This window comes from Platalea leucorodia (assembly GCF_965183815.1).
Source record: "Platalea leucorodia genome assembly, chromosome: 9".
In the NCBI taxonomy this organism is placed as follows: domain Eukaryota; kingdom Metazoa; phylum Chordata; class Aves; order Pelecaniformes; family Threskiornithidae; genus Platalea; species Platalea leucorodia.
The window spans coordinates 38,331,023-38,358,234 of NC_138831.1; the positions used below are offsets into that span (position 1 = coordinate 38,331,023).

At 38.6% G+C, this 27,212-nt stretch overlaps 1 protein-coding gene across 2 annotated transcripts; it reads right to left on the minus strand.

Moving 5' to 3' along the window:
- Positions 1 to 537: 537 nt before the first annotated feature.
- On the minus strand, positions 538 to 26,920 carry SCG3 (secretogranin III; the record flags this gene model as incomplete). Of its 2 annotated transcripts, none has more annotated exons than XM_082322586.1 (12): positions 538 to 656; positions 4,852 to 4,932; positions 7,479 to 7,607; positions 8,223 to 8,306; positions 19,922 to 20,038; positions 21,985 to 22,162; positions 22,494 to 22,655; positions 23,948 to 24,090; positions 25,143 to 25,358; positions 25,453 to 25,498; positions 26,076 to 26,128; positions 26,821 to 26,920. In XM_082322586.1, the coding sequence occupies 12 exons, from the start codon at positions 26,903 to 26,905 to the stop codon at positions 538 to 540; spliced, it is 1,413 nt and encodes a 470-aa protein (XP_082178712.1). The 2 variants fall into 2 exon arrangements, with proteins under 2 accessions (XP_082178712.1, XP_082178713.1); XM_082322587.1 differs by having other exon boundaries at positions 4,864 to 4,932; positions 26,821 to 26,905.
- Positions 26,921 to 27,212: the final 292 nt, after the last annotated feature.

Genomic DNA, 27,212 nt, shown 5'->3' on the forward strand with positions numbered 1-27,212 from the left:
AGGCTGAAGGAAAAAAAAAAGGTATTAGGATTTAAAAACAAGATTTCTGGATATAAAATCACATTAAGATTAATGAAAACTTTAATAGGTAAATTATTTTCAAATATTTTATTTAGAGAACTATCAACTATGTTCTAATAATGCCCTTTACATAGTTGCCTCTATAGAAAGCTAGTGGAGTGAGAGCAAAAAGATGTAGCATTAAAAGAACTTTCCATCAGAAATGATTGGTTTATCTACAAAAGTAAACCAAATACAAATAATAAATCAAAGAGAACATTACATAAATATTTACCCTGTCAAATAGAGATTCAGTGTCAGAATTTGGCGTTCAGGGTTGATTTGCGAGTGTAGGAAAATACAGTATGCAGTCAGTGTACGGAGCACTACAGCTCTTCATTTCTGTCTAGAAAGTTGTTAGTACAATGTAAACAGAGCATTTCTAATGATATCCTCAAAATAACAGATCATAAGTCATTGAGCCGGGAGTGGGGAAAGCTATACTAGTTTTCTACATGTTTGGCAGCCACTAGCTTTTTACAGGCTGCCATATATGCGTTTAATTACATCAGCCTCTTCCTTGTCCAGGATGCCCTTGTCCACATAAGCATCAGCTTGCTGATCAATGAAATCTCTCAGCTTTGAAAGATCATAGTCTGAAAAATAAGAATTCATTTGCATGAGTCATTGACATTATACTGCTTCCCAAGAAACAATGTCATTGTAAAGTTTATCCAACAAATGCAATTTATCCAACATGAAGGGAATTCACTACAAGTGCAACCTGCAAAAACAATGTAAAAAAACCCAAACACCTGCACAAAGTCTTTTTACGTGTCACGGTGCTTTTACTGTTCAAGAGGAATAATCATCTCTTGCTCTTGATTGCTTGCTGGCAAAGGCTAAAGTAAGATTATTTTCTGGTGCAGAAAATACTCATGGAGGCAAAAGAAAGTATTAAATTGACTGTTTCCTATTTAAATCCCAGTAAAATTACTACAAACACCTGCAGTGAAAATTCAAGAAAGCAACTTCCTGAAAATAAATCAAAATAATACAATTACTTACCTTGACACAGAACATACATAATATTCTGACATGAAAAATATTGCAGTGAGTATTCTTTAGGACAGTGTTAATGTCAAAGCAGTCTTTGACGATCTTTGTATGTCAAGCTGCAATACAGTACTGAAAGACCATTTCTCCTTTTCTGATAGACGGTTCCACCTATGCAGCATGACTCACACCGTATACATTAAACAGACTTTTCCTATGCTGGAAAACATCACTATTTTCCATGAAAAGAATTCTACTTTCAAATAACATAAGACGGTAACCTATTGTGTAGTTGTAACTCTGGCAACAGATCCAGTGTATTCACACATAAACACAATACAAGTTTCAGTTACGTAATTTACTGCATAAAATGTAAAGCTTCATTTGTTAGAATCACAAGTTAGTAGTCTGGAAAACATCAATGTCTTAAGGGTTCATACTAAGTTAAACGGATTAATATCTTTCACAAAAACAGATACATCCTGAATTTTTCAGTATAAATTACTTATTCCACAGACAGAACCTTCAGAATATATTAACACTGATTTTGTAATGTAGTCCATTGTAGATCACCATGCAGGAGTAGGTGGAAGGACCTTCTTTCAAACTGTACGTTCTTAACAAAACAGACAATAATGACTTTCTGTCTTTTTATGGTTGAGTGACCAAAATTGGACAGAAATAGAAAGACATTAAGAAGCAAATTAATGCTTGCGATCATTTTTGTAACAGTACAAGGCAATTTCAAGTGAGTAATACAGAAAATTGATATTCAAAACTCCCCACTCCTGCAGAGGTGTCCTCTCCATATCTGAGTTAATAGGAATTTTTCTGTTTGCTGTACTGAGGCCAGGATTTCACGTCTGCTCTGTTACCAGCATTACTTAAGAGAATGTAACCTGTTTGTCTCTCCCTCCTGTCTGAGTAACAGGGACAAACAGTACCTAGCAATTTAATGATAAGATTGTGAGATTTCATTCATGCTGACAGAATGAGAGTCTCCAGTGAAAAATATGGAATGGAAATGAATGGAACTACAAATACTAAATTAATACAATATCCACATTATTCACATTAAAATTTCCAAGCTTATTTTTCTTGTAGAATAGTATTTACAACTCTAAGATCATTATGTGGAGATGTGAAGGTTTACTTACTAAACATTCTGTATGAGATTACAACCATTAAGATACTATCCAATTCTGGCTAATTTGTATATCTCATGGCAATTTAATTTGATTTTTTCCTAGAAATTGATAACCGTTAATTTCTAGTACTTATTTACAACCTATTAATTTGGGCAAGTAATTAGAAAAATCAGCTTTGGTTTATATTCACCACAACAGCTGCAGTATTACATTGAGCTGTGAAACTGCTACAGTAAATGAAGTGAGGTCTCATTTGCATATTCAAATCAAGCCACTTGCCATTGCAATTAATTATAGAATTTACTTTCATTCCTAAATGGCTACTGTTAGCATTATGAAACTATAAACTACCTAAGTATTTTGTGAAAAATCCGAACATGCTATTTGCATGTATTAGTTAAACGACTCACGGTTATGTTCTCTGGAGACTCAACGCAACAGAATAACCAGCAGCCGACATCTACTGGTGGGAGCATCGGTAATTTGCACAGGAGAGGAGCTGGTCTTAGAGAGCATCGGTTTCAAAGATCAAACCAGGTCTGGGAGATACTAAAGATAGGCCCACAGAACCTATATATTGTATATATGCAAAACAAACTTTGGACACAAAAGCCAATCATCAGCCCAAAATCTAGGCTTTTGACATGTTTCTCTTTAAACCATCCAGACCACTCAAGTTTACTTGCCTCCTTAATAGGCAATTGATATTTTTAAACTGGGAAAATGCAAATTAACATTTCCAGGGTCATTAGTCATTGAATGAATAATAATTTCTACTGAAATTCGTACAAAGTTAAGGATCTACAAACATTTGCCTGAAGAAAACTTAAACCTCTTCAAGTATATTGAGTGAGTAAAAAAGTCCATGAATAAGGGTGGAAAAGACCGGCCATTTTAATACACAAATTACTTTGTGAATCACTTTTCCGCTAGCTCCAGGTGCTAGCTGGAAGTGGAGAAATGATTGATGAGCACATCAATAACACCTAATCTTGTACTGAAGAAACACAGCGCAATGCATTCACGGTTAGATAAGCTTACCCTGACTGCACTTCCTTTAACATCATCCCAGGAGAACTGAATTAGCATTTTACAAAAATAAAAAGTATGGAAAGGCACAATAAAGATAATGTATCAGAAGACTAAGAACACTAATTTTGTCCTAACTTACACTCACTTTGAGGCTCATTTCCATTGCCAGAGGACATTAAAGATATTTCAGTGCAAATGAAAATCCATCTACGCAGAAAGTGTACATCTTAATACATTCCCAGGCAGATAAAATGCTATTGATCTGCAGTCACAGCCATTTTCAGACTGCAGTAGTGCAGAGGAAAGGTTACTATGAAGGGGAGTGAGGGGCTGCCAACTCAGTATGTGTGATACAGAGAAATAACCACACATGATCGAGATCTAATTACTATAATGAGGACATCGATAAACAGAAACATTTATTAGAATTGGCAGGGAAACTCTTGAGCAAATATGTATGTCTGTTGCTAACTGCCATCGCTGCCATTGTGTGGAAACAATTTTAAGAGGGAAAAAATGTAAAAAAAAAGTTCTTCCTATTACGGAGTCTCTATATAGGAAAATGAACGTGTTGGGCTATAGGCATGCACTCATCTCTGAAATGTAATTCATACACACTTCAGCTCACAGAGAGAGTGGCTAGATTACCCAGGGCTAATCTCATCTCAGATTCCCCTCTGCTTGGCTGGTGCAAGAAGGTTCCTTCTTGCCAGGCAGCAGTCATACCCCAGGGGCGGACCCCTCGGCTAGGAACCTTCATGTACAGAGCGGGTGACGGCAGAAGACCCAGCAATGGCGCAGAGAAGGGACAGGAGGCTGGTTTTATGTAAGATCTTGAGGGCAAACATGATGTGTATAAAAAAAGATCTGTGAAAAATAAGCTAGAAATCCTGCTGCTGTTAGCTCTCTCCCTCCAGCTCTCATACAGCCCTGCCTCTGAGGAAGAGTCGGGGCAGCCGGTGAGCATACCCTGTGCAGCTGCTTCAGTCACTGCTCCCCTTCTGCACAGCTTTGTGTGTGAGAGCTACAAGTCATTAGAGTTGATTTGGGCTGTAATCCAATATATTACAATGCTAGTCACATAAGTTCGTATCTTAACTATTTATGGTTATGAAACAAAACTCATTGCTATTTGTGATGGCATGCACAGTGCTAGCCAGATGCACTGAGCTTTTCTAGACACATGCAGACATTTAAAAGACATTTACCTCATGTATAAAATCATAATTAAAAGATACGTTGAACTAAGAAAGGAAGCACTAGAGAAAACTGACATACTGTTACCTGGTGACACGCAGACCACCGTGACTATCTGGACAGCACATGACTAGCTTCTAGCTGGTTAGTCACTGTGTATTTTGTGGCCAACGGCTGTTTGAGCCCATTTACACGAATTTGCCTTAGTTTACTATTTTCATTCATTGATTTAACTTTTACATGACCTGTATTATTTAACTCTAACATCACTAATTATCACTATAATCTAGACAAGCACAGTTTCACATTACTATTATTTAACTTACAACATAATGCTGAGTTATACAACACAATTTAAATTACATGCTTTGTAATATATATGGTGCCCACCCCAATGTCAAGGCTTTTTACTTCATACCTTCTTTGTTACCTTGTTTGTTGTGTTTTTTTAGCCATTCTATGTTCTTCCTGATTGCTTCCAAATATGCCTCAGCTTTCCCTAGAGGAAAGGATGAGAGAGAAATCAGGCATTTACATCAATGATTGATGCAGCTTGCTTAACTGAGTGAAGTTGGTCACAGCGAAGGCAGATTAAAACTATTCTTAGTTTCTGTTTGAAAGCTGAGTCCTGTCAACTTTAGTCAGGCAAAATTCCCAGAGATGGCTAGCAGGTTTTGTCTGTGCAAGATTAGTCATCCACAAACTTAGGATCATGGCTTTTTTGATCTGTATACATAACTTTTAGTGGTATACACAGTTACTGCCTATGTGGATTAAAGGCAACCTGTAGCTTTTTGATGATAATAATTGTTCAGCAAAGATGAAGCTGTTAAGACAGCAAGGAATGACTTAAGTAAGACTGAGAGCTTTGAGTATCTCATATACAAAGTGTCAGAAAACTCCTCCACTCAGTGGTACTAACAACATATAGCAAATCTAAGATTGTGATATTTTGGAAGGACAAGCTGAAATACAGCTATTTACCTTCACTGAGAAAAAGGATGTATTAAAATTACCATGATAACTCCTTGTTATAGCTGAAATTTTAAACTGATGGCTATTTTTGGACCAGAAAGCACACAGGACAGAATTAGTTCAAGGATTACCTAATAAGGCCCCTAAGGAAATATTCCAGCTAATGGATTTTGAATTCTTAACTTGGCTGGAGCTTTATTGATGTAATGTTCTTACATTTGTCAGGAAAAAAAACCTCTAGTGTGATTAGCATGTAGAAGGCTACTACTGCCAACTATGCATGTCAGGTCCCATTAGTAAGTGGATACAGTATTAGATATACTGTAATTTTTGAGCTGGGAGTGCAGAGTTAGCTTTATAGCAAGTTACTCTGTGAAAGAGCAAAGGGCATTGCATGATGAGACAAAGAACTAAATACTGATCCAATTTAAATTTCTAAAAAGCTGAACGTTTTTCTGAAGGTAAAGGAAAATAACCTGAGCCAAACTGAACAGACAAATCTTCAACAGACAAACAAAATATGTTATTTATCACTTCTCACGAGTACTGAGATGATTTTTCTTTACTGTGAAGTTAGACAGCCATCTTGAGCTATTTTTCTCTTCTATGCTCAAATAACCACTGCTGGAAAAAATGCCACCTTCTGTCTGTGAGTGGCTAATAGTTTCTATGCCTCCACTGCCCACAGGACTGAACCAGGTGACCAATGAACTACAATCTACTGTAGCCTTGACTACTGTAATTCGTTACCAAGCATTTTGCAGTGAAAACACATGCATCCAAAAAAGTACAAGCATAAAGCAGCATCAGTGCAAATTAGATTATAAGCCATTTTTTTAAACCAACTGACTACAAAACATAGATGCTTATGCTGAATCCTTAGCAGTGAGAACTCACTGAGAGGTTTCTGCCCCAACACCCTCCTTCAAAAGTTCAGCATTCATTACCTGACAAATCTCCTGTCTATACATCTCTTCCTAAGAAAGTCCATCAAGTCTAGTCAATAAATTGCTGATGAAGAAGGAGTTTTTTGTGTGCAGGAGGGAGAACTTACTCTGCAGATGCAGCTAGACTAGAGAACTCACTCTATCAAAAGACATGGCTGAGCCTGAAGCACTATACTGTAACCATCACTTGCCAAACTAGTTTCTCCAACTTGCCTTCCCCTCAGTAAGTTCTTCATCCACATACAGACCTAGAAGGAACCCACTCTTGTCTTACAAGTTTACACACCAACCACTTCTAAGATTTACTTCTAGTACAAGCTGAGAGAGACAAAAAGTTGTATTTAAATATTTGAGAGCTTTGCTGAACACCACAGAAATGCTTGGTTATACAAGACTAGCTAAAAGTATAGCAGTGCTTGTCTTTGGACTTTGGGACACAGGCTCTGAAGTATAGTGTAAGGAGGCACACTGTCCTCTGCAGATTTGTTTTGAGATATAGCAGCTGATTTGCACCCCACGGACAGAGTGACTTCAGCTGGTGCAGTCTAATGTAACATGGCATGTGGCATTATGTGTCATGCTGAGGCAACTAGGAAGTACTACTGTGCTAGGTTTGCTTATTGAGACACTAACTTACTGTAATAGGTTTTCAAAGTTATGTAAAACAGGTTAATTGCTGATGACCCTTAACCTCTGGCAGTGAGTCATGCAAATTGTTTCACTTTGCAGAACTTTTCAGTACCTTTCAGTACCAGCTTGTTCTAACACAAACTAGAGAAATCAATGGGCTCACTCAGAATATTGAATATCCTGATGATCTTATTTCACTGAAAAGACACAGACGCAAAGAAGCAAAATCTCTCTGCCCTACTGTGTCAAAATGCATTTCATATTGCTCTCAAAAGGGGCTATGAATTCTGTGAAAGATTATGGCCTTACTCAGCGAGGGATATAGTTTCTTATATTTAAAAGTAAGCAAATAAGTACACTTCCAAATCAAGCTGTTATGTGCTGACTCCCAGTAACTATAAACTGAAGATATTTATGCTAACACACTGGAAAAACAATACCAAAGGTAGGAAAGGAGTGTACATATGTAGCAAAAACAATGGCTTTTTTGTACCTCTGGGCTCTTCACTGTTCCCTGCTGCATTTTGTTCTTCATTTTTTGTAGAATCCTTTGAGATTTCGTATTCCTTTTCCATTTTAGCTGCTTCTTCCTTCGTACTGTCCGCTTCTTCACTACTCTTGTCTAAAGAAATAACAATACAAGCAATTTTGTATCAAATGTACCAAAAGCACTTCTAAATCACATCAATATGATCTTTGGGAAATAAAACATTTTGACTGATGATTGAGGAAGAACCTCACCAGAGTTGGCTCAAAGTGGTTTCTAAAGGTCCTCTCTACCTCAGACCTCCGGAAACAGGAACGCCTGTTTCTGCTCTTAGAAACAGTAGCTGAACACAGGTGACTAAAATGCAATAATATGTAATTCATAAAGGCACATTCCTTTGTGCAGAGAAAAATTATAGGAAATTTGCATTCACTAGATCCAAAGTTGACAAAGAATGGTTTTCTTATTATTTAAAAGTCTTAAAAAGCATTGATGATACAGCTTGCTTTTATACATGTGTAATGTCTGGACTCCACTTAAGAAAAGAACAGTGAATATACTTCTCAAAGATCACACAATTAAATAAAAATTCCTCTCTTGTTGTGCATTTAGACATCCAAGCTGTGGCTACAGATCCTTGACGGACTGTATCTTTAACTAGCAGTGTGGCTTCTAAAGCAATTAGCATTCCTGTAACTGAATAGGTTAAAAGATGTGTTATTCCAGGAAAGAAAATTGTAGAATAAGTACCTGCTGGTAGCTTTGTTCTGGTTTTAGTGGAAGGGTTCTCAAGCTTCTTCTTTGTCTGCTCAGCTATCATTGTATCTAAGTTTTCTAGAAATCAAGGCAAAACAAAACCAAACCCCAGTTATTCTTCAACAGATACGATGCAGAATCTATACTATATTCTCTGCAACACCAGTTGGAACGGTAAGTAGAAATCTAAAAGAATAGTCTTCATCCTTGCCTCTGAAGAATTAATGCAAAGCCAACACTAAAAGAATAAACAAATAGCTATACGGAACTTTGATCAACATTATAAAAAAGAAAAGAACAACTATATCATGACAATAGGTGTACCAAATAATAGAGCCAATATTCATAAAGACAGTAAAGGTGTGCATATATTTTCTAATTAAGTCACGTAAGTCACAAAATACAGACAACTATCTCTAGCAATTTATTCTGATGAAAGCAATGAAAGGGTTTAATTAACTTCACAAAGTGTACAGGACTATGAAATATGTGCTTCATCCTGGTGGGAAAATATTATCCCAAACTGCTTATTTGTCTGGATTTTATATGGTTTCATTGGAAAAGAAGTCTAATAAAAAGTTTTAAATTATGTTTAGATGAAATAAATATGTAAATTGAACTGATTAAAACAAATACTTTTTAAAGTTGCTGAGGTCAAGCATTTGTCTGAAAACCCAGTAGACAGCCGTGGCCATGTATACAGCCCTAGAAGTCTAGAAAATGTTTTTCTATGCAAATTTCAGGGCTGAACTCATCTAATTTGAAAGTAAAAGCACCTCTTCATCAAGATGGACTTTTCAGATATAAACATTGTAAGCTTATGTGGGAAAAAACCCAACATTTAATAGATATTCACAAATAACAGATCATCATACAATCTACCATATTTCCTCAGTCATATCATGGACATGGTGTAGAATTTTCTTTCCCTTTATCAGCTTTTTTTAAAGGTTCAGTTAAACACGGACCCAAAATTTGATAGATGTCAGCTAGTTGGTGGCGTATTTTTGAGAGATTTCGTTTTGAATTGTCAATATTCCCTTTATGTAAACAGCTGAAATATTCAGTATGAGATGTGGTAATTGTGGCAGAATAGATATTATAGGGATAGCAAATATTTTAGATCATATCTTCTGTGTAAGGCCAATGTTTTATCCATCAGCCGGGAGCATCTTTTTCCATCAGAAGGATACTCAGCACTGAAATCTAAAGATTAGGTTTTTAGCAAGCACATTTCTCTTCATGGAGGATCACCATAAGCATTCTGCCTGCCTTCTGATGAGAAATCACATAATCCTGTCTGCCTGAGTCCTCTATTTTTTGTTATTTACATAAAATTAAAATGTAAGCAGTTTTTGTTGGCACCCTGCCTGATTGCACCCTGTCAATTCTACATCACATTAGGTTTTCTTTGTGAAAACTATTTTCATTTGGTACATATCCTTTTAATGTGATTTCTGACCTTGCCATATGCCCTACACTCAACAGGTCTGGGCTGGGTTACAAGCTGGATCAGACATACTGATGAAGAAAAAAGCAAGCTAGAATTATAGTGGTGGTATTGATGCCTCACTAATCACTTGATCCAAAGCTTATTGAAAGGACTGTAAACATTCGTTTCAGCTGAGCTTAAGATACTATTTTTTATCCTGAATCAGTACCATACTAGTATTCTAGCAGGAATATAAGGATTTCTCTGTTACAAGAGGCACAGTTTTTAGAATAAGATTTTACAGCTAAGAACTTAAAAACACTGTAAATTCAAGTGAATGAATTATTCTCCTTCAATAATTCATGCAAATGCAAAAATGTCACTGATTTTAGACCTTGATCCAGCAAAATCTATTAAATTAGGCTTAATTTTAAGTGTAAACATAGTATTTTAAGATAAACAGGAGTATTTAAATGTTTAAAATGCCACACATATATAAGTGCATTGATTCATAAGTGCCTTTCATGTTCTGCCTTAAAAGTGTCTGCATTTAGGCACTGCTGCAGTAAGCTTGTATTAGCAGAAAACAAAAATAACCCACTTACTTAGACATCTTTAGATTTAAATGTCTGCATACTGATACTATTTCCAAATGTTTTTGTTATGTTGATAGACTGTAGATTTTAAAAGTTGTACACATATCCACAAACAGCATGTGCTACTGAAAGCAATAGGATTTATGCTCCTCCATTATTCAGTTACTTCTATAAATCCCATTAGGAATTCTACAGTTTCTCTGAGTCTTTTGATTTGGCTAACAATTTCATTTGAGTTCAATATATCAGTAATAAACAATATTTATTGCTACTTTGTCAAGTGCAGTAACATCGTCCTCCAGCCGTATATTGAACAGCTACATCTGTATATGAAGTATAATATGGCAATGTTGACCACTAATGATCCAAGCTTTGCCGCTAAAGCCAGACTGAATATGATAACAACTATATTCCATTTTCAAAGCTTTATTTTGTCAGTAAAGATATGGACGAGTTTATACGGCAGGCCTTTTAATAGGGACTACATTTTACAGGAGAAATATTGAAGCTGTCTTGCTAGCTGGATGGGACATCAACATGAATCTCAAGATTTCATAAGCAGCTGTATTTTCTGCGTGACAGAGAGGAGTTAACTACGTAAGCCTGTTCATGTTTATGGGGATTATCTGGTGTACCTACGTATATATCATAAAGAGAATGTTATGAAAGAATACCAATTCTTGAACAGGATTTATTGCCCTTTTTTCCTCTGCAGAATTAATGTCTTTAACAGCTGGTGTTGTTTCAAAACATGTTTGTACTTGTCATACGCGGCTAGGCCAGGGCTGAACAATGTTTGCTCTGAGTTACACTGATGGAGTGAGTCATCTTCTCAACCGAGATGTGCCTGGCCAGCAGCTAAGCAACTGCATGTCGTAGTCGGAGGTCTAACAAGAATTACTTTTCCAGTATCGTTTCCCTAGCAACGTAATTTTTACAGAGGAAGAGTTCAGAAAGGTACTGACCTTTCCACAGAGCCAGCCACTTATTTGAAATGGCACTAATTAAAACAACAGAACAATAACTACTGAGCTAATGGAAGTGACCTACGTCGGTAAAATAGGTCACTCCTCTGGCGGACGGCTTTCCGCGGAGCAGTATAATCTCATCACTCGAACCAGACGCCAGCAGTCAGAAGATCTGGTTTCTGCCTTGCCTCGCTTTCTAACTTGCTCTTTGATCTGGGATGACTCACGAAAGCATTCATGCTGCAGGAGGGCTCCTATTTTGAGTAGGCATTCTGAGATGTCCTAGGCCCAGTTTCTACAGGCACTATACATCGACAGATCCTATTAATTGCATCTGAAAATGCAAATTCCCAGCACTTTTGAAACTCTGAAGTCCTTCGAGTTGGGCATTCAAAAATCTGAATCGCATAAAATCACAGAATGCTTATCTTTACTCTGGGAGAATGTACTGTGGTAACACCCTTTACATCCATGCAAAAAGATACTATGTGAAAAAATTTTACAAATTAAATTACTTTGTTCTTATTAGAGAGGCAGAAACTAACATACCCCTCCTAGTATTTAACGGAATTGGTAATGGAAGCCTGAAATGGAACCTTCTCTACAGATAGACAGATTCAGTGTTGCAAATTCTCCTGCAAAGGGTTATTTCATCTGCATAATTTCTTGCACCCAGGAGGCAGTTTCACATCCTATCCTCATCAAGTTGACTGAAGCTGAGATTTCATGTCATTAAACTTCCGCAGAAAGACCTGCTTTGCTGTTCTGTTTTCACACAGCATAGAAAGGCTGTGTTTATTAAAGGAGAAAAAGGGATGATCATGGTACCTGAAATCAATCTTAACGATAGCTAAAAAATGAGTTTACTTAATGAGTTCATACACTACAGCAGCTTCAGCCAGAAAGCTTTGTGCTGATGACTGCTTTTTTGAGATGCACATATTTCAGGTATTAAAAAAGCACAGTTCTCCCAAGGCTCTTCTGTCTCCTGCAGCAGATGAGCCTTAAGAGCTTTCAAGGCCTTTTTCCATCTGTGACAAAACTCAGGACATCTCAGCATTTGCTTGTGACTATTCTGTGGGGAATAGCGTACCTGATTAATTCTTTGGCCAAATCCTCCTTGTAGCGTACATGAGTGCATATCCAAGAACTGTCAATATCCACTGGATTTTCACCAATGTAGCCAAAAGCAGAGTTTGACCTTTAGTCAGCTCGTATATGTATCATGCATATGCCACATCATAAACTGCTTAAACTGTGATGAACAAGAGAACTCCCTCCATTGTGGAATTACAGATGGGTCTCAGCCTTGCAAACATCCTGTTCCTTTCCAGCTCCCTGCCTTACACGTCAAGATGTGCATTTTCTTTTTGAAACGTCCTGTTTGACAGATTTGTCATGATGGTGTGTCTGAAGCCTAATGCTGCCATGAGGAATGACATCTCAGGTGACAAACCCCAGGTAGCAGCATCACTTGTAAATGGATTACAGGCAAGATGCTCAGAGTGATGTGAAATAAAACAGCAGCAGTATCGCTTGGCAATCAGATTAAAAGCAACTCAAAAAGTAAAACACAATTAAATAGATGTGTTTTGAGGTGAACAAAGCTCTGACCGAGTGTCCTTTATTGTCCTTATTAAGTTCACTACCTCATGGACTATTTCTCAGATTTATCCTTTCAATATTCCACAGGCATTTCCTCTGCATTACTCCAAGTCTCCCAGAGCTGTGTGGTGCAGTCCTTTCCTAATCCTTTCCCATCCTGAGGCTGCTACGTGGCCTGTGCACACATTTTAAGTATTTTGAGAGCACGCACTTTATAAGCACGACAGTTTGGGACTGAAGCAGCACACAGCCGCCTCTACTGCAGGAGTGGGATGGAGCTTAGTTTTGAAAGTTCAGTGACACCCTCTTTACCATGCACCCACATAACCACCTCAAATCATAACTTATGGTCTCAGTGCTCAGCTGTCAACAGAGAGACACTGAATTCAGAAAGCAAGCGTTTTTTATACAGCTATTAAATACAGTGAGAAAAAAAATAAATGCATTGCCCTCCTTTCTTTAGAAACAAAAACCACTTGGTAGGATGCAAAACCTAGATTTTCAGGAACTAAGCAATATACTTGTCAAAAGAGACACTACGAGAAGATGGAGATTTCTTACAAAGTATCCAGCTGGGAAAGCATAGAGGAGGCAGTGAAGGGAAATGGAAGAAGAGGCAATATATTTGAAGAAATAGCTGCAAATTTAAAGGGTAGATAGTGATAAGCAAAGGAATGAACTGTAATGTATCTGTTCTGGTTCTTGTACACATGATTTGATAGTCATGTAATGTGGTGGGAAAAAGAATTAGTAATACTAAACCCACTGGATCTCTCCCAAAAAGATATCTGAGAAAATTTAGATCCTACAGATACTGGAAACACTATGCCCTCACACATATTGTCACCCTCAGGTGATGCCCATTTTACTGTAGTGTGTAGTGGTTCTGTTTTTTAAGAACTGTGAGATTAGCTGTCATAGCCTTTTCACAGCATAGCTGCCCATGTTTTTTCTATGCAGTGAGAGTCTGAATGGGGGAAAATAGGAGATAAGATCTATGCAGTGGGGGCAAAAAACCATTCATGTGTTTGTGCAAATGCAGAAGTAGCATGGGACAGATGTGGATGAGGCATGGGATGAGGCTACACAAAGAAAAGCTATAAAGTTGCAGTGGGCTCTGCAATCAACATACTTCCCAGATTCCAGTCTTGCCTGGGACCTTTGCACGCTCTCTGTCCCCACATCCTTTTATCTTACCTCCAAGCAAATTCATCTTGGGTTTAACATATACTTCACACCATCACTGTGGCTCCTCAGTATTCAGCCCACTGCCCCCATCTGAGGTGCCCTTGATTTCTGCTTTTCAGAAATGTGAGAGTCCTTGATCTTCCTAAGAACAGTACAGTATACTGGCACCTGTGTCACCTTAGTTCATCAGGTACAAAATAAATAGCAGAGAAAAGAGAGCTGCCTGAAATTAAATAACTCCCACTGGCAGCTGTATGCATCAGTCATATAATAAAGTAATACTTGGCGAGGAAAATGACCAAAGGGAAATTCAGATAGGGAAAATCAATTAAAGATTATAATGCCTATGAAGAAAACCTACAGTAGCAACAAAGAGCCCTTTGGAAAAAAGGACGTTAAAAAAGAAAAAGAAGGTAGTATACATGAACAGTTCCTTGAATGAAATACTGTCAGTGCCCTTCATCTCCTAGGTCAAATGAAGGAAAGAACAAAAGGTCCACACGACACTGTCCATTTATCACTTGCAGGCTCTGGCACTGGTTTAGCCACACCTTCCCTCACCCCTTTCAAATCACACAGTCTGCATCAGGGAGCATCTGCTTCTGGAGACAGTGAGTAGGGGAAAGATGATGCCAGTCTGTGCTGTGATCTGCTCTTTGCCTCACTCTCTTGGCTCTGTGCCTGTTCCTGCCTAACTAAACAAATATCAGGATCAGACCTTTGGCCTGCAGCATCTGTGCTGATGAGAGCTTCAGGGATTAGTCACAGTATTCAAACAAGTCCCCCTCTCCCAAGAAAAGGACAGATTGTGTCTACTATGCACTGGCCTACGCTGGGTAAATTGCACAGCTCTGCCTTGCTTGGTACACCTTGAGAGTACCAAGCATGAACGCGAGAGGCAGAACAGCTATTCCGTATTCCTTAGTGTGGAGAGGCAGGGGCATGCTAAAAATCAGCATAGGGGACTTTCTACCTCTTCTGTTTCCCCTGGATTTTTTGCATGCATCTTCAGTCTGGCTGAAAAAGAATATAATAGTAAAACAATATCCCAACGGTAACTTTAGAAAGCACCAAGCTAACGAGCATACGTATACCTCGGCAATAGCTTACCAATGAACCGTCCATCTCCCTATTGCTAGTGTGTCTTGCAGTTTGGTCTTCTTTCCAATTGTCCATGGAGAACAAACGATGAAGGGGTAGAAGAGGTAAACAGAGACATCTGTTCATGCCCATTTCTAACCAACACAGTCTCCTACACAGTCACGGGGGAGAGCGTGGATTCTGACAGTGAGTCAGAGCCAAAGGGAGGCGGTGTGAGAGGTGGCTTTGGTTTGGTCTATGGAAGGAGGCAGCTGTGACTCAAACACTGCATACTGATGAGCTGGAGCAATTTCTCTATTTCCCTCCTAATTAAAGGGGGGTCTGCTCCCCAACCAGTCTGCTGTGGGCTGTGTGTTGTACACTGTGGCTCCAGTAAGCTAAATGCTCTACTACAAGGGGGTGAAAAGTGGGATGTCCCTCAGAAAGAGCAAAGCTACAGAGTGTTTAAACTTAATTTTCTTCCCACTCCTTTGTCTCTTTCTCTTCTCCAATGTTGTTCAGTTGTGGAAGATACAGAAGCCCCGATTTAGAAACTGAAAACAAAATGACCAACCTCAATCATAAGATGTGATAAAATGCACATCAAATGCAGTATCATGGTGAAGCTTCTATATATCTGTGAGATAGAGAAGTACTGATGCCAGAAGTTTGTCCTACATGTACGAGTCAACAAATGAGAACTCCCCACAAGAATACGATGTGCACATAACTAATTTACATTTCTAGGGTAATAGTTCATTAGATAACACGACTTTCATTTGCTTGGGGTGGCAATGAATAAATTTGCTACAAATTTACTCTTGTAAGCAGTGTACAGCAGGAGAATATTATCAATGTACTGTGTAAAAAGAATTCATACATACACACTGATGCCTCTTAAGAATTTGTCTATCATCTGTGAAAGCTCTATTTTTGTTATGGTCCACTAGGCTCTAATTACAAATATTTCCTAGAATGGTTCACTCATTATTTTGGTCTCATTAGTGGGAGATGATTTACAAATGTATCCGAACAAACTGGCAGAAACCATTTGGTCCTACTTCTAAGCTGACAACAATATTATTAAAATAAATGTATTACAAACCTATAGTTTACTTCACATAATTATTATAAATAGAGCTTTTACCAGGATGGAGTGGACTGACTGCTTTCATTTTAAAATTAGCTAGATAGCCTGGCATAAGCAGGAAAAGTCAGCACACAAAAAATTCCTCTTCTTTGTGTGGTGTAGATGAAGCTTTTCCTTAATATTTATCTGGTCTGTGATAGATGGCTCCGATAGCAAAGCTATCAGAGTAAATCACCATGACAGTACTCAACAGACAGAAGGAAAATGAAGGAAAGTATGATATTATTCACAAACTAATATTCAAACGGTACAAGTATCTATGCAATGCATTCCTTATACTGCTCTGCTGAAATCAAAGTGAGTTTTGCTATTGGCTCGAACAGCACTGTTTTCCTTGAAGCACCCAGCACCATGAAGGATATAGTCCTTTCAGTTCTGCATGGAAAATTCAGTATCAGCTATTTATGCCACAGAAACAGTATGAAAGCCATGAATAATGAAATATTTTATGCTGAATCAGTCCTAACTTCTCTGAAAGCTTCTTGCTGCTTTCCGCTGGTCATTATGTGGAGAGATTCCAACTCTTTCATTCCACTCTGTCACTGCACCCTTGCCAACAGCAATCATTGTTTCAAGAACTGTCCTAAGTCCCTCCCAAACTAGAGGCCTGTGCCTCTAGCAGTTTGGGGCAAGCAAGGAGAGCTCAGCTGCTTGGACAGCATTTGCTGGATGCTGACAACCAACCCACAGGTGAATAAATTGATACCACAGTTGGATCTGATTCACAAGCCACCTGCATAACTGCGATCCTGTGTCATAGGATTAATTACCTTATGCTTTTTGTACCAACAACGTTTGTCCATTCTTTTAATTGCAAAAATGATTTTAAAGCAGCTTTCAATCTTCAGAGGGCAGACAGGCTTTCTAGAAAGGTTTCTGAAAGCCTTTGAACAGGCTAGAGACATATCATGAGGCTTCCACTCCACAGAAGAATTTGGTCCCAATACATCATAATACAGCACTCACAGTTCAGAAAGTATAGAGTGAAAGAAGATAGTGGCATTTTGCCACCTGCAGAGCAATTACCAAATATGATGCCTTTCAGCTGAATTTTATATCCGTTTGTTACAGCCTCTCTTTAATGCTTCCAGAGCTATACTTTCTGAATACATACTGTAAAAGGTAGGCAGTACTCTTTCTCCTCTTTCATATATATGAATATGTTGGTTTTGGCTTTCTGGGTTCTGTGTTACAGATTATATTTAGCATATGGAAAGCTTTTAAATATGTATTACATAATATTGAATACGTGTATTAAAACACGAACTTCCTCTTGCATTTGTATGTGTGTGCATGTGTGTTTTTCTTGCACTACACTGCAGCTAGATCCTTTCTAACTTAAAAGCTAAACCTAATAACATCATTCACTGCAGCAGCAAGATACTTTCCCCTAGAGTAGGATACAATGATGATGACATAATGCTGTGGTTTCCAAATCCCAAACCAGCTGTTACTGGTATATGCATTCAAATTCACTGTCTCTGCATCCATGTGAGAGGCACAAAAGCTTGTGACTTGATTCAGTAAATGATTTATTATTTTGAATGTATAATTCAGGGACATAGCTTACGCATGGCTTCAGCCACAGAGTGGGGAAAAGCAATTTAGGCAGTTTCCTACTGTAATAAAACAGAGAAAGGATATAATCCATCTGCACAGACCCAGCAGGTATTTTCCACCAACTAGCATGGGATCTGCTCATGATTTTGGACTGAGGGAACAACTAAAAGCTGCAAATTTTTTAAATTGTTTCTTCTTTCTGACACATTCATAATAATTCCTTTATCTGCTATAAATAAATACAGCTGGGCATCAATCCCCTAACCCAAACTGCACCAAGAAACAGTACCTATACAAGTATTACTGAGTATATTATGTTGTAACTTTTAGTTGAAGAAGGGTGGCAATAAAACTGCTGCCTTGCTTATGGATACTGCAAGAAGCTAAGATTCTCCTGTGCTTGCTGTTCTTGAATATTTGAGAATATTAGCTCAATAAACGAAGGTCAGCTTTAAAGTCATTTCTCAACAGCAAGTCTAAAAAAAGAATACCACAGAAGCAACTTGAGACCTATGAGGAAGCTTTTTCCACTACAGCAAGTTGCTTTGATGGACTACAAAATCCATCTCTGCATAAATCACTCATTTGCAAGGCAGAGTCTGGGTACATCAGTTGATAGTCTTACTTTAAATCCAGACTAAATCAGACCTCTGAAACTCTTAACCTAATCCCTGCCCTCTGTACTATGTCATCGTGGCTATTTGTTTCCAGGGTTACAGTATTTATTTACTCAAAGTAAAGCCAATGTGAACAACTGCCCTGAATTTTAGCAGGAAAAATGCATCCCTAGTGTAATTCCATTATCTGAGTGGTCTTGCGTCAGGGATGAATTTAGCCTATTAAGTTTTGGCACAACACTATCAGTGAGGGCAATATCTGCTCAAGCCATATTATCTTCACTTGTAGAATGACACTGAAACCACTGTGCAACCACTTCTTTACATGCATCTTTCTTTAAATGCACAGGCAGCCAGAGAAATAAAGAGCTGAACTGTAGCATAAGTTGTCCAAATATTCCAAAATTCAAGGACTTCTCACATAAAATAAAAGGATAATCTTGGTCAGAGATATAATGAATTCTTTAGAGAGGAGGTGCAATCATGCACTGAATATGAATCATGATCCACTGGATTTTTTGTAGCCAAGTAATTGATAATCAATCCATACAGTTACAGTTGCATCAATCAATCGTGTACCTGCAACAGCCCATATCAAACAAGCCAGCAGAAGTAATGAGAGATCATTGCCAGTCCTATCTCTGTGACAGGCTGGTTTATTAAGCTGAGAAATTGCACTGATGTAAACAAAAACTTTTCAGGCTAACCCAGACGAGGAATACTTCAGAAAAATGAGAGAGTTGTGCAGAGCTTATGCAGATAAGCCCTTCTGCTGTAGCTCTGCTTGTTTAACTAGAAAGGCAATCAAGAGTTAATATAAAAGAGTTTGTAAAAGCCAGGAGAGGTGTGTGAGAAAACAAAACAAAACAAAACAAAACAAAACAAAACAAAACAAAACACCAAACCAGCTCTTCCAAAATCCCTCTTCAGGAAATTATAACAATTTTACAAAATCTGCATAGCCATAGACTCTAAAATGGATCCAGGAAAGAGTGCTTCAAAAACCACTCGTGTGCCAAGATGTAACACCTTCCATAAACGAAAGGAGTTTTACTTGGTAGAAGACCACAGCATTGGGTCCTGTCTACTCTAGCTACTTAGAGATGAGAGATTAAAGGTGCTGAAGTGCTGGATTCTTTTTGGAAAATGCAGGTACCTGATTCACCTCAATATAACTGAGCAAAACACTAATTTTCCCCTGACTTATATAAAGCCATCGCAATCAAGAGTGCTTCACAGGGGTGAAAGTGCAATAATCCTCTGAATACATATCTGACAAATAACCTTTCCTTCATTAGATGGAAATATGACAGTGGTATGGAATTCAACATTGCTATAATGAATGATCAGTCATTTAGAAGTACAGCTTTAACATTTTGAATGAACAAGTCTGAAACAGGACTTGTAAGAGCAAGGAAGATGAGAATATAATTATCACTGTTGGTAGAGTAAGAACATAGCATTAATAACACTGTTGCATGAAGTATGTACTCTCACCCAGATAAGAAACTCCTTCTTCTGGTGTGATTGTTCCATATTTAACCATCATCTTCACAAAATCAATCAGGGTTTTCATGATAGTTATCAAAGTCTCTTTCTCTTTTGCCTCCGTCTCTGTGTGAAGGGATAAAGCAAAACTAGTCAAAGACTTCAGGCAACTCGGAAAAACTCAGTTCTGCAAATTCTGCACAAACTTAATGCATAAAAAATGACCTACTCACTAAAAAGAAAATGCTGTGCTGGATTAGCAAAGAGAACTCCTATATATGTTTCCCTTTAAACTGCTCCTGCAAAGTACAGCTGAATATACTTTAAATCTTCAGGGTCTGGTTCTCCTTTATAGCTTTTTGTCTTGTAGGTCTATGTTATGGAAGGCAAATGGTATTAATTCCATTTTACAGATAAGAACACTGATGAAGTGACTTGACAGAGTTCAAATTGCCGGTCAGAGGGCAGAGATAGGCAGAGTTTTCCACAGCCTCTGTCTTTTTCTTTTATTTGTCTGTGCACTACTTAGTAGACCAGTCTGGCTCTGTATGAGGAAGATAGCTCAGACATCCTTTCTCCTACAAGATCTATGGGTTCAATGACAAAAATATGAAGTGTCTCAAATGACTGTCTCAAATATAAAGCGTCTCAAACATGACTCGGGTACTGGGAAAACATAATAATACATGGTTGGGAGGATCATGCCTCCAGAATAGGATACGAACAATTATAAAAATCTGTCTTTCTTGCCCATATGTATCTCTGACCATCTTCACAATCACTGCTTCTTAGCTTTCTTTTTCTACTGTGTTTATCTGCTGAACAATATTACTGCTATTTCTGCATTAGCAGCATGCAGCTTCCCCATCACACAGTTACACAAGCTCCTCCCGCACCCCAGGTTGTCACTGAAGGACCCAACAGAGCCAGGGGCACTGTCAGACAGGGACAGTCAGAAACATACTCCCAGCCTCGGCAGAGGGCCAGCCCCTTTGGAGAGCTGCTGAACAGGTTTTTTATTGCTGCCTGCAATTTAACACACATCTGTAGGATGCAATTGAATCCCCTCTCCCCAGCTTGATACAAGCTGGCAGGTGAACAGCATAAAGCAGGAGACAAGGCAAACATGTGCAGCCAGTGGGACCTGGTTCTATTTGCTTGATAATCTGTTAAACCCAACATGCCTTTCTGCTTTGTGAGTAGAAAAAGGCAAAGAACTAGCATGTAAAACTACCATGGGAAAATGGAAAGAATAGGAAGAAGAATATGAAGTTTTGGACTTGAGCAAAATATGCCCTCAGGTTTTTCATTCTCTCTCCACTCAGGTGTTTATGGGGACAGTTTGAAGCATGATTAAGACAAGCAGGACAAGAAATCTACAGAATAAATTGTTGCTGACTGTGCTGGAGAGAGCAGAAGATATGCTGGCTGCAGAGAGTGAGAGTGGGTGTGTGGTAGAGCGTGCTGACAAAGGGGCTGTGGCGAGATGCCACAATCTTGCCTGCAATAACTGGAAGGCAATGATGTCTAGCACCGGAATAGGAAGAGACGTGCAGAGCTTTCATTGCAATAAACAGCAAACCTGTGGTTTGTGAAAAGGCTGGGAGGCTCAGACTCATTTACTGGTACCATCACTGTGAGGATTCTACTGTGGCTTACTCGTATCTCTGTTGGCTTAGAAGACACAGATGTTACTGGAAAGATCTCTGGAGAAAACAACTTGCCAGTTTTTCATCATGCCCTTACGGGAATGAAAAGAATTCAGGACTCCTGAATCATACAAAAGGGCTACGAAGGTCACACAGTTTGCAGTTCTGAGTGCTCTTCCTCTCAATGTTTTGCCATACTCACTAATCAAATCAGTCTCTGCTATGCATCTTAAAGAACATTTTTAAAGTACATGGTCTCTTGCAACTAGGGGAGCTGTGGGGAAGGGAAGGGAAGGGAAGGGAAGGGAAGGGAAGGGAAGGGAAGGGAAGGGAAGGGAAGGGAGAGGAGTAGGAGAAAAGAGAGAGAATCTTAATTTTCTAATTTTTTTCCTAAATATTCCTGTAAACATGTGATGAGCTCACCTGAGCTAAGACTTTTTAATAGTGCATAAAAGTTTGGAAAATATTGGAGGTCTTCGAAATTATCTTCAGAAGGCAGCTCATTTCTTCTTTCCAAGATATTAGATGATGACCATGTGTTATCCAGTGTATCATCAGTTTCTCCATTCATGAAACTATCCTGATTGGCTTTGCTTGGTGTCTCCACAAAAGACATAAAAAAAAAATATCTATAAGCACATTGCTTTTGGGGATAGAGTTAATAGAGCAATAAATAGCATCATAATCTTAGGCAAACACTTTTCTAATTACGAGGTGAAGACTACACTATTTTCTTAAAGTTATTTCAATTTGGCATCTGGCTTAAACCTCAAAGTAAGTAAGTGATGATTCGTTTTTCTATCATCTGATGGAATTTCTTTAAGAACACCTTTAGTTTCCAGATTGAACTAATTATTCCCTAAAGCAAAGCAGTGTATTAGTCTACTTGTACCATTTGGCAAGTGGGTGAAAATGATTAGCTAAGAAATTACCATTCTTTCCTGTTGCTTTTCTTTTGTATCACTGTCTGCTCTGCTTGGAGGGTAATCAAAATCTTGAGACTCCTTCTCACGATCCTTTGCTTCATTTGCAATTAGCTGTTGTAAAACCTCCGCCACTTCATCTTCCAGGGTGTAGGCCTGACTCTCTGTGATCTGTTAAAATATTTGTGCAGAGTACTTACAGAATATTGTGTTTTTCCTAGATTAAATGGCAACATGAAACCTGAGCTTTGCAAATAGGTTGCTTCAAATATGTTTGCTTCAAAGCTAAGCACAGCCAAATTAGGTGTAATACCTTCACTGATGTGTGTGTGTGTGTACATATGTACACATATAGTAAAAAACCCACCACCCACACATATATCCTCCAATAGGAAAACAAACCCACATAGAGCTTAACACAATGGAGTCCAGCTTGAAAGATGGAGCTGCAAGTGTGGTATACCTATACATATATATGTGTGTATATACATATATAAATACATATGTATATACCTATACATATATATGTGTGTATATACATATATAAATACATATGTATATACCTATACATATATACATGTGTGTGTATATACATATATATACACATATGTATATATGTGTGTATATACCTATATAAATACATATGTATATGCCTATACATATATACATGTGTGTGTATATACATATATATACACATATGTTCTGCAACATACCTATGCACAAGTGAATAACTACAACAGAATACAGTAACACAGAAAGGGAAAAAGCAAATAGCTTTCTACACCATCATCAAAATATTTTCTCTTTGCTTCGTAACAGCTGTCACTTGAACGAGAACTCTACCATGCAGCTGTCCCACAGCCCCCTTGGTAATCAGTGGGATTCAGCATTCAAAAGCTAATTGCAAAATCTAGTGCAGAAAAGGTAAGGTTAGTATTTTAAAATATAAGGACCCCATATTTCAATGACTAAAACCATTGAGACATCCAGAGGTCAGAGACAAACCCAGTCTTGCTAAAAATCAGTAACAATGAGAAATGTATCCTCAACTAGCCAGCATCATTATATGTCCGCTGATGACAATAGTTAGTAGGTAGATAGCTCAGGCCTTTCTCCATAAACATCCAAAAGAAACTGATAATACAAAAGAACTCAATGAGAATCAGAAGAGAAATTAAAGGAAAAACAGCAGCAGACATGGAAGGAATCAGTGAATGTTTTTTCCACATCAGAAACATTCTGCAGTTTAGCCTAGTTTGTTGCAAAGCCATCACAGGAACAACGTTATTGCAGAACTAAACCAATGTGCCCAAATGAGTCAAGAAGCTTGCCCAGAGCCTGAATTACATTCATTTTCACCCAAGTCAGCATTAGCTGGACACAGTGTTTATCCAAATTGTTTTTTAAAAAAGCATTAAACCAATCCACAAAACAGCTGAATGAAGTATTAACAAGATACTTACTAGCCCCAGATTTAGAAGTTTCGAAACGATCTTGTCAAACACTCCTCTGTCATTTTCCTCATAAATTCTTGCAGCAATTTTTTGAACAATGTCTTCAGCAGTCAAAGGAGTGCCATCTAATTGATGGAGGCCATCTGGATCATCTAAAAGGATTACAGTTTAACTGTGTGCTGACTGTCCTAACTCATTTGGATTAGACATCTTGTAAAAAAAATCTGCCTACGTCTTTTTCTCTTCAGAACACAGCTGCACTTTTTAGACACATTAGGGATATACTTTGATACACACTTTGCAATCCATTATATCAGTCCCAATGAAAAGTTCTTCGTGTCTATTTTCCACATCTGAAATATGTCTTTCTGACTGGCTCTTTTGGAAGAGCAGAGATGAATGTCAGGAGCATACTCTCCTATTTGTAGAAGAATTTGTGAGAATGAGAGAACACTGCTCCCATATCTGCTTATATGCATCTTCCTGGTATCTACTTTCATGGTATGGCCGCTTAGATCAAAACAGATCATGACAAACAGCATACTATCTTCTTGTTTGGATTTCAGCAAATGAAGTTTTAATTATCTAATCATTACTTATGGCAAATAATATCATCATGACCAATGGGAAAGTGAATATGATGAGTAAGCTTTGGTCTGTGATCAGCATACTTTGATATAATTAAAAATATCCTGAGCTAAATGCTGCTCACAACTCTCAGAGGACTCACTTGAACTACAAGTCAATTAACTACTCCTGTAGTAAAGGGAAGTATTCTTTGGCCTTCGGTAACTTCTTTTAGCTTTAGAATTATCTAACATTGCACATTACATTTGGAACAAATATATATGATTTAGCTCTATATAAAAGTGCTTCTTCCTTTCAAACCAGAATAAATATATTTTCATTTAAAAATATGTCCCATTTTCCTTTCATCAAATCTAAATTGCTAAAAAACACAATGCAAATTACACAGTTGGATTTTCCTCTACAGAAGAAGATTGTAAAAATCAATAGCAATTCTTTTGTATTGTGTTTCAAAATCTAATTGTAATACGACAAGCTTCTACAACTGGAAATAATTGAAATTGCACTCCAGTGACAAGTAGAGCTCATGTTTAGTGGTGAGTACAACATTCATGAGTACAATCAGTTTGCAAGAGAAGTCTAACCTAAAAGTCACTGAAAGATGATTATAGAATACCTTGGAATTTATAATCCAGTCCACTTTTAGTGGAGTCATAGTCATCCACAAGCCTGCGGTTCTTGGTGGAGTCTGCATCATCAATGGCCCGTTGCTGTTCATACAAAGAGCTTCTAATTGACTCCCTCTCCTTTTCATTCCTCTCTCTTTCTGCTACCGATTTTAGCAGGTTCAGGTCATCAACAAAGGAATAATTCCTGAACTCTGGCTTATTTTCTGGAAAATATATCAATGCACACGTGACATAAAATCTTAGACCTCTTTGAATAGCATTACGAATATTGCTATAAAACCAGGAAAGATGTTTTACCTGTGGGAGCTATTTTCCTATTCTTGTCTGCCTCAGCTTCAGCAATCTGATATGCAAAAATAAAACAAACGGACAAACAACAAACAGGCAGAAGGAAAAAATACACTAAAATGTGGGACCTCTTCACTTATCAATATCAGCAGAAGCCTTAATGCCTGATCTTCACTCTTAGTAAGAAGTTTGCCTTAATAAGTAAAACATGATTAAGCGCTTGGCACTTTTTGTCACTACCCCTGTATCCTCTGATCAGAATCAGACATTATGAGAAGCTGCAATAGACTTTCCATTTTAAGATAAATGCCAGTTACATTTTCCTTCTTGAATCCAAGCTCCTGCTACATTCCTGTAGGATGTCAATACAAAGGGGTTACACACCTGTGAGCTGTTGGAGCTAACGACCTGCTTTTGGAATGCTGGACAGTAAAACTCTATATGCCAATTCTTAAAAATTATTGAAACTCTATTTTGTACCCAACACCGTCAATATTTACTTTACTGACAAATCTATTTGTAACTAATTTGTTAAGCCATTAGGATAGTCATGGATCTGGTGCCTGAAGGCTTAAAATATTATGAGAATACCAAAACCAAAAGACACTGTAAATATCTTTTATTTCACTTACCTGTTCCTCCAAAGGTCTTTCTACACTTAATTGTCTGTTGTGTATAGCTTTATCTAGAATAAACAAATACACACATATGTACTCAGTTATATGATGCACGCGACCACAAAGAGACAGCACAATTTTTCTTAATTTATAGTTTTCTCCCATAAAACATTGTGTCTTAAATATGATGCCAACTGCTAGTTCTTTTAAAAAAATTCAGTGTTCCTAGAAGAATGAAAATGCAGCAAGAAAATCAAACACTTAAACAAAGCATGATTGTTTGGGGCAGAGGGAGAGGTTTGGCAAAAGATGTAATAGAAATACAGATGTAGACTCAGTAACCTCTTTCTGCTGAGAAAACTCATAAACAAATTGGGGAAAAAATGCTGTAAGAGATTGACCGAAATAGCAATAATCGGATTGGCACAAGCAAGAGATTAAAAATCTCTTACATCCAGAATAGCAGGGGAGACAGGGGGTGAGAGACTTGTGCAGAAGCTGCTGCAGAACGGATGAAAACATTGCTTGGAAAAGGCTGAAGAAATTCAGAGCCTTTCCCTCTACCAGCACCTCTCTCTTCACTTTAGCATTAGATTGCAACTTCAGTGATCCGGCGTCTTGCGCCGGGAATATTGTTTCTTTAGGATCTAATTGCTTTTAGCCAAGTGGAAGGAAAGTTTTTACTTTCCTCTTTCCATCCGCTGCAAAACTTTCCCCATCCCGGAGAAAATGGAGACAATGTGTTAAGGAAGGCGCCTACCTTTGCCCCCGGGTTTCGGGAAGCCATGCCCCCGGCTCGCCAGCAGCGACAGCACCTGCACCACGACCGCCAGCTTGAGGAACATCCTGCTGCTGCCCAGCCCCCCCGGAGGGCGAGCCTGGCCCAGGGCCGGGGCCGGGGCCGCCGCCGCCGGGGCTCCCGCCCTGCGCCGCCCCTGCGCGCCCCCGGCCGCGGCGGGCGCTCAGCGCCGCGGAGCCGCTGCCCGGCGGGCGCTGTCCAGCGCCGCGGTGCTGAAGCCGCCGAGCGGAGCCGGCCGCCGCGCTGGGGAAAGCCGCCGCCGCTCGGGCTCGGCCCCTCGTCCCCGCGCCGGCAGAAATGGTCGAGACCGTCCCCGCCGCCAGCCCCGGGCAGGGGGAGGAGACGGGGGAGGG